The following is a 16,580-nucleotide window of genomic DNA, read 5'->3' as shown; positions in this document are numbered from 1 at the left end:
ATCTCAGATCAAGGAGGATCAAGATTGGTAGCCATAAATCGACTTCTCCTCCTGTAGTAATGCACTGCTGACCCAGCAGCACCGTAGTAGAACGTTGGGACGCCAACGGACCTACGGCCTTCTGGTCGCACCGCACCCCCACTCCTCATCCCCCTATGAGTCACGGGTCATGAACTATCTGGCTCAATCACCGGGCGCAGGGACAATGGTCTTGCCCCCAGGTGAGGATTAGGCTCAGACGCTTACGCTCCTCTCTCCGCCTGCCGTAGCCAGGTGAGATCATGCATCACATGATGATCTCCCGACCTCCCGCCTCCCGCTCTCCCGGAACTCCCCCTGGTCCTCCCTCCTACACGCCCCCGATAGAATAACAATAAAAGGTGCCAGGAACCAGCACGCGGGAGACTCGCTAGGAACACGGACCTCCGGGCTCCCGCTGCTGGCGATCTCCACCAGATGTTATCTCCGCGTCTCGTCTCGTTCTTACGCTGACCACGTGGGTCGACTACATCCTCCATAAATTGGTTGGGCTGTAAGGGAAACAAGAACGACTGAGATCCTTACACTGGTCTGCGACTGATAGCACTGACCCCTGTAGCGTGTATGTGAAGTTTGGATTTTTTGCCCCTATGTGCATCACTTTACATTTTGCTACATTGAACTGCATTAAGTCCTCTTTAATCATAATGCCCAGAAATTTAAAACTAGCCACCCGCTCTACTTGATCTCCATTTATAGTCAAGGGTTGAATTTCTGAACTATTCCTTCTATAGTCCACTATAAGCTCCTTTGTCTTGTTAGTATTAAGAACCAGGTTATTTTCCCTGCACCACGAGAGCAGTCGGTCCACCTCACTCCGATAGGCAGACTCATCCCCTCCAGAGATGAGCCCCACCACCGTTGTGTCATCGGCAAATTTGATAATGGTGTTACTATGATAGACAGGAGTACAATCATATGTATAAAGGGAGAACAATAAAGGACTCAACACACAACCCTGTGGCGTTCCCATATTTAGAGTAAGAACTGAGGAAACCCGATTTCCCAGTCTAACCCTCTGGGAACGTCCAGACAAGAAGTCCTTAATCCACAAACAGATTGAATGTGAGAGTCCAAGATCCACAAGTTTTGTCACCAGTCTTTGTGGCAAGATCGTATTAAATACGGAACTAAAGTCCGCAAAGAGCATTCGTACATAATTCCCCTGTTGTTCCAGATGCATCAAAGCAGTGTGGAGACTAATGGCAATGGCGTCCTCCGTAGATCTGTTTGTCCGATATGCAAACTAATGTTATGATGTTATAATGTTGATGTTTGTTATTATAATTCTATGTTATAACATTGATGTTGGTTGTTATAATCCTAAGTGTAGAATGTTATACATTTGTTGAAGTTAGGATGATGTTATAATGCTATATTAATTATTTATGTCAATTGATGTTATGTCTGTGGGTTATTTTTGATGTTATGTTATTGATATTGTCATTTTTGCAGCTGTTGTCCACTGCCCCGAGCCCTCTGGGGGAGGGCGGTATACAAATCTAATAAACCATAAACCATAACCATAAACAACATTGAAAGTGATGCTGTTTTGGGGTGGATTCTCCCCCACCCTGAAACAGGATCACTTTCAATGTTTAAACTGGGGACCTCAGATTCTCCCTTTAAATACATGCTAAAAATTACAAAAAACATGACCAAATGGGAGCACCTAGTGACTTTTTGTGATCACGACATTCCCTTCAAAGTGCTTACAGCCAATCTGTTTAACTATCTGTTCTCGCATCTTCCCTGCTGTAGATTACACCGAAAGAGTTAATGATTCCTCATCCTCTTGGAGAGGCGTGACTAGTTAAGTGGCTCAGGGATCTATCCCAGGCACTCCTGTGTTGTCCAACATCTTTATAAATGATTTGGATGAGGGAATAGAGAGAATGCTTCTTAAATTTGCAGATGATATCCAATTGGGAGAGGTAGCAAGTACAGTGAATACACAGGATTATCTTGACAGGCAGGAAAACTGGGCTAATACGAAACAAACGAATTTCAGTACAGATCAATGTAAAGTTCTGCATTTATGTTGGAAAAATCAGATGCTTAATTATAGGAGATGTAGCAGTATGTGTGAAAAGGATCTAGGGGTCTAAGTAGGCCATATAGTGAATATGAGTCAGCAGTATGATGTGGTACCGATGTGATTTTGGACTAGCATCATGCCCAGATCACATGAAAGGGTGGTTGTGCTTTACTCTTCTCTGGTTAGGTCTCACCCGGAGTATTACACTCAGTTTTGGGCACCATCATTTCAGAAGGATGTAGGCCAGCTTTGCTGTAATTCAGTAGCTGCTGCAAACTTTAAAGTTGCTGTAATTTTTGATGACAGCTTTGCTGGAATATATGGAACACAAGCTGGTTTTCTTCTCATACTCAATTAACCAACGTAAATTTGCAATATGATCTTCAATGCCTTTTCCTGAAGCTCCCAAACAGAGAATCCCCCAAGTTCAAGCCTACTTGGAAAGAAATATTTTACCCTGGCTCTGAAATGGTAGGCAGGTATGCTCCAGGTGAGCTGTGGGTGGGGAGAATATTCCCCGGAAGAGGGGCTGCTATTGAACATGCCCAGCCTCTAGTCGCCACCTGCCTGAGCTCTGTTTTCACGGCCATGGAACACAGGGGCTGGGAGGCCAAACCTACCTGGGAGTGGAGAGTGCAATGAGTTCAAGAAGTTAGGAGCTCAGATTCAGTCTTCACAGTCTGGGGGTTTAGGTCTGTTTCAAAGTCGTCTCCAGTGAGTGCAGTAAATGCTGTGTTCAAATAAAGGAACAGACTGTACTGAGGTCCCTCTAGTCCAGGGTTGGGCAATTATTTTTTCCATGGGGCCGCATAAGAAACAGAAAATATTGTGGAGGGCCGGGCCAAAAGGCTGAACTCAATTCTGCATAATAGGGGCTGATAAGTGACAGACAGGTGCACAGATCAACTTGGAATCAGTTCTGCATACAACACTATTTGGCACAAAGAATCATAGGCTTAACCTACCTACATAGTTGACAATCAAGCAAGTGGGGAGACTTAAGTCCCTTGACCTACTTTTTAAATCGACTGGCGCTTTTGAAAGCCCCACAGAAGCCGGCAACCAAGGCAACCGGCTTCTGCAGGGCTTTCAAAGGAGGGGAACGCCCCAGAAGCCACTGCGTGAGGGGAGTGGCCTTTCTCAGAGGCCCTTTCCGGCGCAGTGGCAAGGTGAGGGGGGAAGGGGGAGGGTTAGCAGAAGAATGAGCAGCGTGGTTCTAAACAGGTCCTCTTAGGCCAGGGCCAGGTCTATCATACGGGCCAGTCAGGGTCATCCGGCGGGCCAGATGTGGCCCTGGGCTGTATAATGCCCAGCTCTGCTCTAGTCCAACATCCTGTCTCTTATAGTAGTCAACTAGAGTCCCAGGAAGGTTCACAAGAAGAAGAGCAGATCCAAAACATCTCTCTTCAGGGAGAGACTGCCTCTAAACATGGAGGTTCTACTGAGTAATCTTGCCTCTGATGGAACTGCCCATTAGGGGAGCACTAACAGCTGATTAACACGGGGGCAGGATTTGTTTTCCCTTCAGGTGATTCCTGTTAATGTATTTCTTTTACTTGATTCTGCTTTTACTTGAAGGTCTTACAGGTCTTTTCTCTTTATTCCAGAGCAGGATGGTCTCCAGAGCAAGACCATGGGAGAACTACAGCACCGCCTGCACGATGAAAAGCAGCAGAAAAGAAACCCTGAAACCCAGTGGAAGAGTGGGAATGAACGTTCTGTTTTTTGGGTTCCTGAATCCCAGGTGGTTGATCCACACCAAAAAGTTAACACAGGGGAGAAACCTCACAAATGTTTGGAATGTAGAGGGAACTTAGGTTGGGAGGAAAACCTTACTGGCCATCCACAACTCAGAACAGGGGAAACACAAACACGCCTGGAATGTGGGAAGAACTTTGCTCAGAGTTCACAGCTTATTATCCATCAGCTTATGCACACTGGGGAGAAACCATGTAAGTGTCTGGAATGCGGAAAGAGCTTTGCTCATAGTTCACAGCTTACTAGCCATCAGCGTATCCACACTGGGGAGAAACCATATAAGTGCCTGGAATGTGGAAAGAGCTTTGCTTATAGTTCACAGCTTACTAGCCATCAGCGTATCCACACTGGGGAGAAACCATATAAGTGCCTGGAATGTGGAAAGAGCTTTGCTTATAGTTCAAAGCTTACTAGCCATCAGCGTATCCACACTGGGGAGAAACCATATAAGTGCCTGGAATGTGGAAAGAGCTTTGCTTATAGTTCAAAGCTTACTCGTCATCAGCGTATCCACACTGGGGAGAAACCATATAAGTGCCTGGAATGTGGAAAGAGCTTTGCTCGGAGATCAGAGCTTACTCGTCATCAGCGTATCCACACTGGAAAGAAACCCTATACATGCTTGCAGTGTGGAAAAACCTTTGCTCACAATACAAGCCTTACTGCCCATGAACGTATGCACACTGGAGAGAAACCATATAAATGCCTGGAATGTGGAAAGAGCTTTGTTCGGAGTTCACAGCTTACTCTTCATCAGCGTATGCACACTGGGGAGAAACCATATAAATGCCTGGAATGTGGAAAGAGCTTTGTTTATAGTTCAAAGCTTACTAGCCATCAGCGTATCCACACTGGGGAGAAACCATATAAATGCCTGGAATGTGGTAGGAGCTTTGCTTATAGTTCACAGCTTACTTGTCATCAGCGTATCCACACTGGGGAGAAACCATATAAATGCCTGGAATGTGGAAAAACCTTTGCTCACAATACAAGCCTTACTGCCCATGAACGTATGCACACTGGAGAGAAACCATATAAATGCCTGGAATGTGGAAAGAGCTTTGTTCGGAGTTCACAGCTTACTAGCCATCGACGTATCCACACTGGGGAGAAACCATATAAATGCCTGGAATGTGGAAAGAGCTTTGCTCAGAGTTCACAGCTTACTAGCCATCAACGTATCCACACTGGGGAGAAACCATATAAATGCCTGGAATGTGGAAAGAGCTTTGCTCAGAGTTCACAGCTTACTAGCCATCAGCATATCCACACAGGGAAGAAACCAGTGACGTAGGTATACATTTTTCATTGGGGGGGGGGTGTTCAGGGCAAGGCCACACCTCCCCAAGCCCCACTCCTGGCCTCAGTGCTTATAAAAGCAGCTCTCTGAGGCCAGAGATGGCAGACTCCCCTGCCCTGCTACCCCCCAGCCCCCCCCCAACTGGCTGGGCTTCCAGTTGGTAGCCGACAGTCCCTTCTCCCTCCCCTCCAGGCAGAAGGGGTAGCTAGGGAAAATGAAGCCTGGTGCAAAATCTGAGGTTTGCACACACACACACACACCATGGGTGGCCGTTGTGATGCTGGAATCCGCCCCCAAACACATCACTTTCAATTGTGTTTAAATTAGGGATCCCAGATTCTCCTTTTAAATCCATCTTAAAGGGAGAATCTGGGGTCTGCAGTTGAAACAACATTGAAAGTGATTTTTTTTTAGGGTGGATTCAGTGGTGGAATTCAGCAGGTTCGCACCACTTCGGCAGAACCGGTTGTTAAAATGGTGCTTGTAAACAATCAGTTGTTAAATTATTTGAATTCCCACCATCAGAACTAGTTGTTAAATTATTTGAATCCTACCACTGGGTGGATTATCTTCCATCCTGAAACAGCATCACTTCCAATGTTTAATCTAGGGACCTCAGATGCTCCCTTTAAATCCATGCCAAAGGGGGTGGATTTAAAAGGAGAATCTGGGGAAATTTGAAGGGTACCTGCTGTCAGGGGTGCAATTGTTAAGCTAGCTGCACCAAACTTTCAGGGTATCTTTAGGTGATATTCCTGATGATACCACCCAAGTTTGGTGAAGTTTGGTTCAGGGGTCCAAAGTTGTGGACCTTCAAAGTTGTAGCCCCCATCTTCTATTAGCTCCCATTGGAAACACTGGGGGATGGAGCACCCTCTTTGGACCCCCTGAACTTTGGACCCCCATAACTTTGGACCCCCTGAACCAACCTTCACCAAACCTGGGTGGTGTCTGCAGGAGACTATCCTGATGATACCACCTAGGTTTAGTGAAGTTTCATTCAGGGGGTCCAAAGATATGGACCCTCAAAAGGGTAGCCCCATCTACTATTAGCTCCCATTGGAAACAATGGGGGATGGGGCACCCGCTTTGGGGGTCTATAACTTTGGACCCCCTGAACCAAACTTCACCAAACTTGGCTGGTATTATCAGGAGTGTCAATTGATGATAGCCGGAAATTCTGGAGCTGCTAGCTTAAAAGCTGTGCCCCCTGCAGGCCAAAAACCAAAAAACATTTTAAAATACAAAAAACCCACAAATGGGGGGCGGAGCTTCAGACATGCAATGGGGAGGTTGAATCCGAGAAACCCCCCATTACCTACGTCCTTGGGTGGACATATCACAGGAGTGAAATCAAAAGACACCTGTGAACAATGACACCCCCACCCCCACCCTGTGTTTACATAGTAGGAGCTTTCTGGCAGTTAACATAAGCTTGTGTGACCCCACTTGAGGTGAGCACGGAGGGCAAGGCCCAGAGGTGGGATCCAGCAGGTTCTCACCAGTTCCCAAGAGGGGGTTACTAATTATTTGTGTGTGCCGAGAGGGGGTTACTAGTTGGGGCCGCTTTTCCGTCTCCGTCTCATGACAGTTAAAGTGATCATATCCTATCCAGCATGAGTCAGCATGAGACTGATCTGACAGCTAACAAACCGGTTCTAACCTGTTCCAAGTGACCTTTACCATGATTGTTTGAGCCATGTATAAAGCAATTGTATTATACTGTATCAGTGTTCCTCAGGGAAACAGGTGTTTGGCGAAGCACTTTGACTGCTGAATATTCTACATTGTATATAGTTACTTGTACATAGAGCAACTTGATGATAAAAGCCTTCTTATGAATGACATAGCTGTGTGGAGTTTACTTCATGAAGGTGGGAGTGTGCTGTACAATACCACTAGTTCTACTCTGAGTAGCACCGCTCAAATTCTGCTATCAGGTTATGGGCCCAGCCAGTGTGGACTACTTGTGAGTAAGGCGGTGGTAGCTTTGTATTCCTGTGAGCTATGGTGTGGCTGTCCAGTACAGAGTCTACGATGGCGGTCACAACAGCCAGTATGCCGTTTGAACGCCTCAATGAGGACAACTACTTGTCGTGGGCGTGTAAGATGCAGTCCTATCTTATTCGGGAAGATTTGTGGTCTGTGGTGGAGACGACGCCAGCTGCTGCCGACGCAGTGGGTCGATGCGCTGATCAAAAGGCCCGTGCCTCCATAATTCTGGCCGTGGAGAACTCCCAGCTTCTATATGTTCGGGACACTGTGAACGCAAAAGAATGTTGGGAGGCGCTCAAGGCCATATATCAGCAAGACACAGCAGGGTCTAAAATGCTGATAGCGAGACGGCTATATAACTGCAAGCTGAAAGCTGGTGAGTGCGTTTCTACTCATTTGCAGCCAATGAGGTCCTTATTTGTCCAGCTGGAAGACCGTGGGATGGTTTTCCCGGAGTCTCATAAATCGTATATCATCTTATCATCCCTTGATCAAAGTTGGGATCAGCTGGTTTACAGTTTACAAAGTGTGAAAGAAGCGGACCTCACTCTTTCCTTCGTGACTGCCAGGCTGCTTGAAGGTCAGCAACAGAGGGAATTCCAGCAGGAGAGCCGTGCTGTTGGAGCTGCCCCTGTGAGACGACAACGCTCTGAGGTGAAGGTTTCATCAGAGACGGTGCCTGCAAAAGCCTATGCTGTCCGGAGATGTTACTGCTGTGGGTCCGTAAATCACATCGCCAGAAACTGTCCCGACGCCGGCAATAAAAGGCAGATGAAAGGACAGAAGGGGCGAAACGGGAGATTTACAGCCCAGAACAAGCCTGAGTGGTATGACGCAGCTATGTTGGTGTCCAGTGCTGTGGAGAAACAGCAAAGCAGTTGGTTGATGGATAGTGCCTGCACAGCACATTGTGTAAACGACAGAAGTTTGCTTCGTGATGAAACTGCTGCTACCATTTCCCACGTAAGCCTTGCTGATGGTTCATCATCAGAGGTTACTTTACAAGGAACTGTGTATGTACCTGCTTTTGGACTTAATATTCAAAATGTGTTGCTAGTCCCCCACCTAGACTTTAATTTGTTAAGCGTCCCATGCCTTGTTCAGGAGGGGTATAAAGTCACATTTAATAATGACATGTGCTATGTGAACAAGAATAATGTGTTGTGTGCAAAGGGACAACTAAGGGATATGTTGTACCACATGATTCCCAAAGGTAATAGTGGGAGTGTAAAACAACTATCCAGTCTGTCTAATAAGCCTTTACACGACAACTGTGTGCACGAGTTACACCGTGTACTGGGTCATGCAGGGTGGTCAACTATAAAGCAGTTAGCTAAAGTGTGTGACATACAAGTAAAACCCTGTAAACATTACCTGGAGTGTTCTGTTTGTAGTGGCTGCAAAGTCAAAGCCTTTCCTGTTGCTAAAGCCAGCAATAGACAGACAGACCTTTTGCTTTGGTCCATTATGACCTTGCTGGACCTTTTCCAGCCAGCCAAGGGGGTGCACGTTACATCATGTTGATTGTGGATGATTATAGTAGGTACTCTTATTGTCTACTGTTAAAATCCAAAGCAGAAGCTTGTGAGAGGTTCCAGGACTGGGTTGCCATGGTTGAGAGAAACCACCCCTACAAGGTAGCGCGGTTACAAACAGACCGTGGGGGCGAGTACATGAGTAAAGCCTTTCAATCCTGGTTGGCAAAGAAGGGGATTGTGCACAGGACAACGAATCCTTTTACGCCTCAGGAGAACGGGGTATCAGAGAGACGTTTGGGGGTTTTGCAGGTGATGTGTGACTGCATGCTAGAGGATGCAAAACTACCCTTTCACTATTGGGGGGAGGCTGTCTGTGCTGCATCTCACGTAATTAATCGGCTTTGGAATTCCAGCATTCAGGAAACACCCCATTACATGTTGTTTGGCAAGAAACCCTCATTGAAACACCTGAGAAGGTTTGGGAGCTTTGCCAGTGTCTTGATACCAGGTGCACAAAGAACTAAAGGAAAAACCAGGTATCAGAGGTTAAGATTTACAGGCTATGCAGAAAACACGAAAGGTTATAGATTTAGTCTGAATTTTGGCAGAATTGTGGTCTCCAGAAGTGCCAGCTTTGAGAGGCACACAGGTTGGGAGCATGTTCATTCTAATTCAGAGGTTTTTCTGCCTGCCTTAATTGAACAGCCAGCAGGTGCAGCAATCAGTAGCCAGAGCGCACCAACCTCCTCTACTCAAGGTCACATTCCTAGAGTGAAGAGAGAGAGGGAGGACAGCAGTAGTTCAGACTCAGAGAAAGAAGAGGAAAAACGCAAGTGTGTTGATTTTCCCCGCAGGTCCAACAGAGAAAATAAGGGAGTGCCGCCACAAAGATTTGGTGTTACTCAGGTTGTTAGGAACTGTCAAACATGGGTAGAACCACAAAGTTTCCAGGAGATGATAACTAGACCTCCTGAGGAACAAGAGTTGTGGAATGCTGCTATGGATGATGAATTTGAATCCTTAGTGAAGCAAAATGTTTTTGAAATTGTAGACTTGCCACAAAACCAGAAAGTGATTGGATCACGTTGGGTGTACAAGAAGAAATCATTGCCCAATGGGGATAGCTTGTACAAAGCTCGTTTGGTTGCCCAGGGCTACGGGCAAACCTATCAAGAAAATTATGAGCAAACATATTCGCCTACTGCCAAGGCTGAGTCTATGAGACTGGTGCTAGCTGTAGCAATGCAAAGGGAATGGAAAATGCGTCACTTTGACTTCCGGTGTGCATATTTGCATGCTCCTCTGACAGAGGATGTGTACATGAAACCAGCACCTGGATATGCAGTTGAAAAGGGCAAAGTGTACAAACTGTGTAAATCGCTGTACAGCCTACGCCAGGCAGCTAGAAATTGGTGTAGGGATGCACTGCTGACCCAGCAGCACCGTAAGTAGAGTGCTGGCACACCGGCGCTCCTACGGCCTTCTGGTCGCACCACTCCCCCACCCCTCATCCCCCGATGAGTCACAGGTCATGAACTACCTGGCTCACAACCACCGGGTGTCCCGGACAAAGGGACAATGGTCTTGCCCCCAGGTGAGGATTAGGCCCAGACGCTGATGCTCCTCTCCGCACGTAGCAGCCAGGTGAGATCATGCATCACATGATGATCTCTCAGTCTCCCGCTCTCCCGCTCTCCCGGAATTCCCCCCGTTCCGCCCTTCTACACGCCCCCGCTAGAATCATAATAAAAGGTGCCAGGAACCAGCACGCGGCAGAGTCGCCTGGAACACGGAAACCCGCGCTCCCGTTGCTGGCGCTCTCCACCAGATGAAATCACCGCGTCTCGTCTCGTTCTTACGCTGACCTCGCGGCACGACTACAAGCTGGTGCCGAAACCCGGGAATCCTCGAACCTCCACCCTGCTCACCGTCGCCTGGGAAAGGGCCGCGGTACCGAAGTCCGCTGGATCGGCGCATCCAGGGACCACCATTTCGGTATCGCCCGTCCGCTGGATTGGCGCATCCAGGGACTCGAGTCCTAGGACACTCTCTCGTCCGGACGGAACACCGGTGAGTATGGGGGCTTGCAAAAGCAGGGCTTATGACAAGCACGTTAACGAAGCTAAAGCGTTAAGCTTAAACGCGGCAGGGTCCCCGTAAAGAGAGGGGAGCTGCGCAAATTGGTCGAGGAGATTGAAGCTCAATGTCCATGGTACCCGGAGGGGGGGACATTGAATCTTAAGGATTGGGAAAACATCGGGCGCACTCTTCGCACAGAGCCTCGCGCGCCGATGTCGCTGCTACTGACGTGGAGACAATGTTATGTCGCCATCAGCCTGCAGACCTATGGCTCCCTTGCTGTAGGCCGCCCTCCTTTCGATCTTTCAACTTCAATTTCACCCCCGGAATTTTCTCTATCCTCTAAGCTGGACGCCTGTCCTCCTTCGGCCTCACTTGCTTCCTTGCCTCCTTCAAACTCTCCCGCTCGCACTCTCGCGGCCCGGCCGCCTCCTCCTCTCGCTCCGCCTTCCGCCCCGCTTCCTCCCTCATTTTCTGGAGCCACCGCACCCCCGTCAGCGCCACGTAATGGCGCGGGTTTCAAAACTCTGGCAGAGCGCATTAACCACGATCTGCGGAGGAAGGAAACCCTGACGGAAGATGATGCCTACCTCCTCGCGGTGTCCAATGCCTGCCTTTCCTCCGATCCTCCTGCCTCTATGCCTTCACTTGAATCTAATCTAAGCTCAGCTGATCTAAATCTCGTTGCCTGCCCCTCCTCTGCGTTTCCATTCCCAGCTCTGCTCGTTCCTTCTATTTCTGAAGTCACCATGCCTCCATCAGTGCCACAGAATGGCGCGCATTTCAAAATCCCTGCAAAAACCACTGACTTGCAGTCGGAAGAAATGCTGACGGAAGAAAACACCAACATTTTGGCACTATGCCCAGTCCGTCTCACTAACCAAGAGGACTGCCGTTTTGAACCCTCCTCAGAATGTCACATACAGGACAATGAGGCATGGAGAGGGGAAGACGCTCGCACGATGGCCTTAAGCCTAGAGTCCTTCATAAAAAGGAAGCCCCCTTGGCCCCCTCCAGCTGTAAGGTTCAAGCCAGATTTCATAGCCTCTGAGCACGTGCAGGGCCCTAAGCTCAAAGCACCCAGTAACAGCAAAATCGTCAGTACCTCAGAAGGAGCAGGATCCCAGCCTGCAAGGGAACCGCCCTGCGAGACCCAGATGATGAGCTTCTCAAGTTTAGGTGCAGCCATTCTCAAAAAAAATCAACACGTGCCTGCCTCTAGGATCCTGTTTGAGCCAGTTTGGAACCACGCCATAGAGGACAAAGGCTTGCGCAATTCCCCCATCGACCCCCACCTAACCTTTTCTTCCACAGCAACACAAGAGCTGCCGACCCCTCCCCCCTACGAGGGGTCTGGATGCTTAAACTCATGTTATTCCCTCTTAGGTGTGTCTTCAATTGTCTGTTCAATAAAAATGATCCAGTTTGGGAACACTTCCTACGGAATTAAGACAAGGACTAACCCCACTTCCTTTTCACCCCTACTTATATTGATAACAATGCTCTCACAGAAATCCCAAACATGGTTGAATTGCCTTGTTTAAAATGCTCTCATAAGAAAACCATCCTCAGCAAGAGAGAGAGAGCAGAATCTTGAGTCAAAGTTGCAATCCTCCTCATTTCATTATATATGCTCATGTATGCTTATGTATGTTCTGTGTGCCCTGCCCTTTTAAAAGGGACCCCTAAGGTTCTTCCCTCATGAGAGGAATTTTCCCCATTGCCTCTAAGCTATGCTCTTATGCTTCAATTTAAAGTTTCTCTTCTTTCAATTATATGTGCCAATGCCTTGAAAGGTGTCACCCATTGAACGGGACACAGCTCGTGTGTGCTCCCCAGAATGCCAGTGGAACCTTCTTCAAGCCTTTCCTTGAGAACCTTTTCCTTTGTCTACCTGAGCCTACACTGCCACATTGGCGTAGCACAGGTTTGTATGTGGAGCCAGAATTATTTCCGTGCTCCCACATTTTCTGCTGAGTGCCCCCCCCCCCGGCTAGTCACAGTGCCTGGGGGCTCTCTCAGCCACACCTACCTTACACAGCCTCCGCTGTGAAGGTAGGAAGCGAGTTCAAACCGGCCAGAGTCTCCTTACAGGAGGGGAAGGTAGAGTTAACTTCCAACCCCCCCCTCCTTTCCTTCTACGTACCCTTTGCATTCTCTCAAATGGGCTGACTCACCACCTCAACACCTAGGATTTGAAAAGGGTTTCAAGTTGCTCGTGTGATCAAACCTCAAGCCCAGGAACTGTTTTCTTTGCATCTTTCTCTAAATCTTTCCTATGGATTGCTATATTACGATATGACTATAATTGTGAATTGTTTAAGTTGCTTTGCAAAAAACCCACACCTTGGACGGTGAATGGGATTGTTTTACAAACAAACACCCGACCTGCGTGTGACCTCTCCCTTCTCCTAAGCCTTCGGGCAATTCTCTGCCTTGTGTCTCTTAACGCCTTGAATGTTGCAAGTGATCGTTGTCGGAATGGGCCAACTGCACCTAAGGAAAGCTTGGCCAAAACAAACGAAAGAAAGGGGAGTAGTTCCCCCCCCCATCTCGACCCAATCAAGGTCTCATCCAGCAGACCATATCCAAAGTACTACCATATCCAAAGTACTCTTCTCTATTCTCTATCTATAAAAAAATTGCCCACCCCCCCCACTCAGGGCTCCGGCTTTCCATTGTCATCTATAAGAACTAACTCAGCCAGCACGCAAAACCCCTGGGGGAAAAGCATTGCTTGTCTTTTCTCTTCCATACAGGAGTCCAGCTCGCCATGCCAGGCCAGCCCCATCCCGGAGATGGAGCGGGGCCTCCCTGGAGGATCCGACCCCGCCGCCCTGTTGAGAGAGCCCGATCACCCCCCAGCCTGGGCCAAGATGGGAGGGACCTCTCTGGAACCAGTACACCCATTTTTCCACGGAGATCGCAACCCTCGCTGCCCCCCCCCCCCGGGGGAATGGCAGCCTGGGCCAGCTATGGCTCAGAGGTTGACGCTGTGTGTCGCTGCTCCTCATCTACAGCCACCATTCTCTCTCCCTCTCTGCTGCCCCCTGGCTGGAGTTTGAAGTTGCAGCCAGGAACATTCCTGATAGGCTAACCTTTGGAACTCTCCGCTGTTTCCAGCCACCTGATTGTTATCGGAACATGCCTTCTCTCGCAGCCTTGCTCGTGAGAGTCACTGAACTTGCAATGCTAAAGACTATCAGTAACTCTCTCTCTACGTTCTTGAGAAATCCATGGACTCTACCACCATCGCTCTAAAGGCTTTGGTGGCCAAACAACAAGAGCCGTGCATTGGACATTTATGCAGCCATGGGCTGCCCCCCTTTTTCCTTTCATCACCTAGCCTTTGTATTGTTTAGCTATGTTTATTGTTTCCATCTACATGATGCCCTTTGGAGCCGACCTCCAAAGGAATTATTGAGTACTGTAACCCAGCTGATCATGGAAGTTATTGCATGCTTTAATCTTAGAAGTTATGTTATTTGTTGTTGTTGCATCTGTCTGCCGGAACTCTCTGCTGCCGCCTCACCATCGTCCTGCCTCAGGCTCCACCCTGGAAGCCCACGCCGCCCCGTCGCTCCCCCTTCCCTTCTCCCCCTTTGCCGGGCGGCAGGGCGGCTCTAGCCAAGGCGAGTATGTTTCCCTCGCGACTTCCCTTTGTGGGAATCCCCGGACTTATTTCCTGTAACACCAAGACTATCGGCCGTTCTGGCCTGTGCCCTTGCGAAGTCCACCAATTCTAATCGTGCCGCCATTGATTGTTTGTCATTGTTGATTCATATGAAAGTGCATGAGTTGCCAGATACTGTACTACTGTTCAATTCTGCATTGGTTTGATTGTATGCTTTATTATTGGAGTTTGCCTTGCTCGATGCATATCTACTTTTGCCTGTAACGTGTGCAAGAAACCCTTTGACTTTCCCTTACATCGCAACCAAGTTCTAATGTTGCACAAACAGCTCGGCCAGCTTGGCCAAACGGCGGAGGAGGTGAGCGTCCCTTTAAATCGCCCCCTAACATTTCGGCCTCCCTTCTAAATGTAAAAAAGGAGGAGATGTAGGGATGCACTGCTGACCCAGCAGCACCGTAAGTAGAGCGCTGGCACACCGGCGCTCCTACGGCCTTCTGGTAGCACCGCTCCCCCACCCCTCATCCCCCGATGAGTCACAGGTCACGAACTACCTGGCTCACAACCACCGGGTGTCCCGGACAAAGGGACAATGGTCTTGCCCCCAGGTGAGGATTAGGCCCAGACGCTGATGCTCCTCTCCGCACGTAGCAGCCAGGTGAGATCATGCATCACATGATGATCTCTCAGTCTCCCGCTCTCCCGCTCTCCCGGAATTCCCCCCGTTCCGCCCTTCTACACGCCCCCGCTAGAATCATAATAAAAGGTGCCAGGAACCAGCACGCGGCAGAGTCGCCTGGAACACGGAAACCCGTGCTCCCGTTGCTGGCGCTCTCCACCAGATGAAATCACCGCGTCTCGTCTCGTTCTTACGCTGACCTCGCGGCACGACTACAAATTGGAATCAGTGTTTGCATGATGGTTTGTGTAAGCTAGGTTTTCAACGAAGTGTTGCGGATCCTTGTGTTTATACTAAAGGTGAAGGCCAAGAGCAAGTCATCATAATTGTTTACGTAGATGACATGTGTGTTACAGCCTTAACTGATGCTCAAATCACTGATGTCTATGACAGTTTGAGGAAGACATTTCAGGTGAAAGACCTAGGCTACCTGAAAACCTATCTAGGTATTAGCATAACTAAAACAGCAGAAGGAACCTTGCTGCTAAGTCAGAAAGACAAAATTGAAGAACTCATAGTGAGTACTGGCTTAGAGAAAGCCAAGGTAGCAAAGACACCCATGTCTACTGAGTTCACTAAAGGAAAGAAAGATTCTGATGTTTCTTTTGATAATCCTGGATTATATCGTTCTGTCATTGGAAGTTTGGCCCATTTGGCAAACTGGACAAGACCAGATATAATGTTTGCTGTTAGCTACTTAAGCAGACTTGTGTCTAAACCCACACTACGTGCTTGGCAAGGTGTGAAACGTGTCATTCGTTATCTAAAAGGTACACAGCATTTTTGCTTGGTGATAGCTCCAAACAAAACCCAAGTGTTAACAGCTGCAGCAGATAGTTCTTTTGCAGATGATTCTGAAAGTAAGTCCTGCACAGGTTATCTTATTAAATATGCTGATGTTCTTGTAGTGTGGAGATCGAGAAAACAGACAACAACTGCCTTGTCAACATCTGAGGCAGAGTATTGTGCGTTATCTGAGACATGCACAGAGTTGCAATGGATGAAGCAATTGAAGGTGCAATGTGTAGAACCTGTAGTCATCCAAGATGATTCACAAACTTGTATAAGTTTAGCTGAAACAGAAAGCATGAGAACAAGAACAAAATACATTGGTGTTAGGTACCAAAATGTAAAGCAAATGGTGCAAAATAAAACAATTTCTTTGTCTTATATTGAAAGTGAAAACAATCAAGCTGATTTGTTTACCAAAGCAGTACCAGAACTGAAGTTTGAACGAATGTTGCCATTGTTAGGTATTGTCAATGTACTTATGTAACTTGTCTTTGTAAATATTTGTAATTGTATGTAATGACTGCTTCCTAGGATATGAGAAGGGGTGTCATGACAGTTAGAGTGATCATATCCTATCCAGCATGAGACTGATCTGACAGCTAACAAACCAGTTCTAACCTGTTCCAAGTGACCTTTACCGTGATTGGTTGAGCCATGTATAAAAGCAATTGTATTATACTGTATCGATGTTCCTTAGGGAAACAGGTGTTTGGCGAAGCACTTTGTTTGACTGCTGAATATTCTATGTTGTATATAGTTACTTGTACATAGAGCAACTTGATGATAAAAGC

At 47.9% G+C, this 16,580-nt stretch overlaps 1 protein-coding gene across 2 annotated transcripts in view; it reads left to right on the top strand.

The window, feature by feature from the left end:
* The window catches only part of LOC125431790 (zinc finger protein 420-like), a 50,958-nt gene that overhangs the window by 21,291 nt on the left and 13,087 nt on the right, over positions 1–16,580 (top strand). The window contains exon 5 of one of the 2 annotated variants that reach the window (XM_048494912.1): positions 3,685–5,125. The exons of the other annotated variant lie outside the window; for it this stretch is intronic. Coding sequence (XP_048350869.1) covers positions 3,685–5,125 — 1,441 coding nt within the window. The remainder of the gene's footprint in view (positions 1–3,684; positions 5,126–16,580) is intronic. 2 annotated transcript variants of the gene reach the window in all.

Source organism: Sphaerodactylus townsendi, linkage group LG04, assembly GCF_021028975.2.
Source record: "Sphaerodactylus townsendi isolate TG3544 linkage group LG04, MPM_Stown_v2.3, whole genome shotgun sequence".
Taxonomy (NCBI): Eukaryota; Metazoa; Chordata; class Lepidosauria; order Squamata; family Sphaerodactylidae; genus Sphaerodactylus; species Sphaerodactylus townsendi.
Note: the sequence above shows the minus strand (reverse complement) of the source record. Positions and strands in the feature narration are given on the sequence as shown.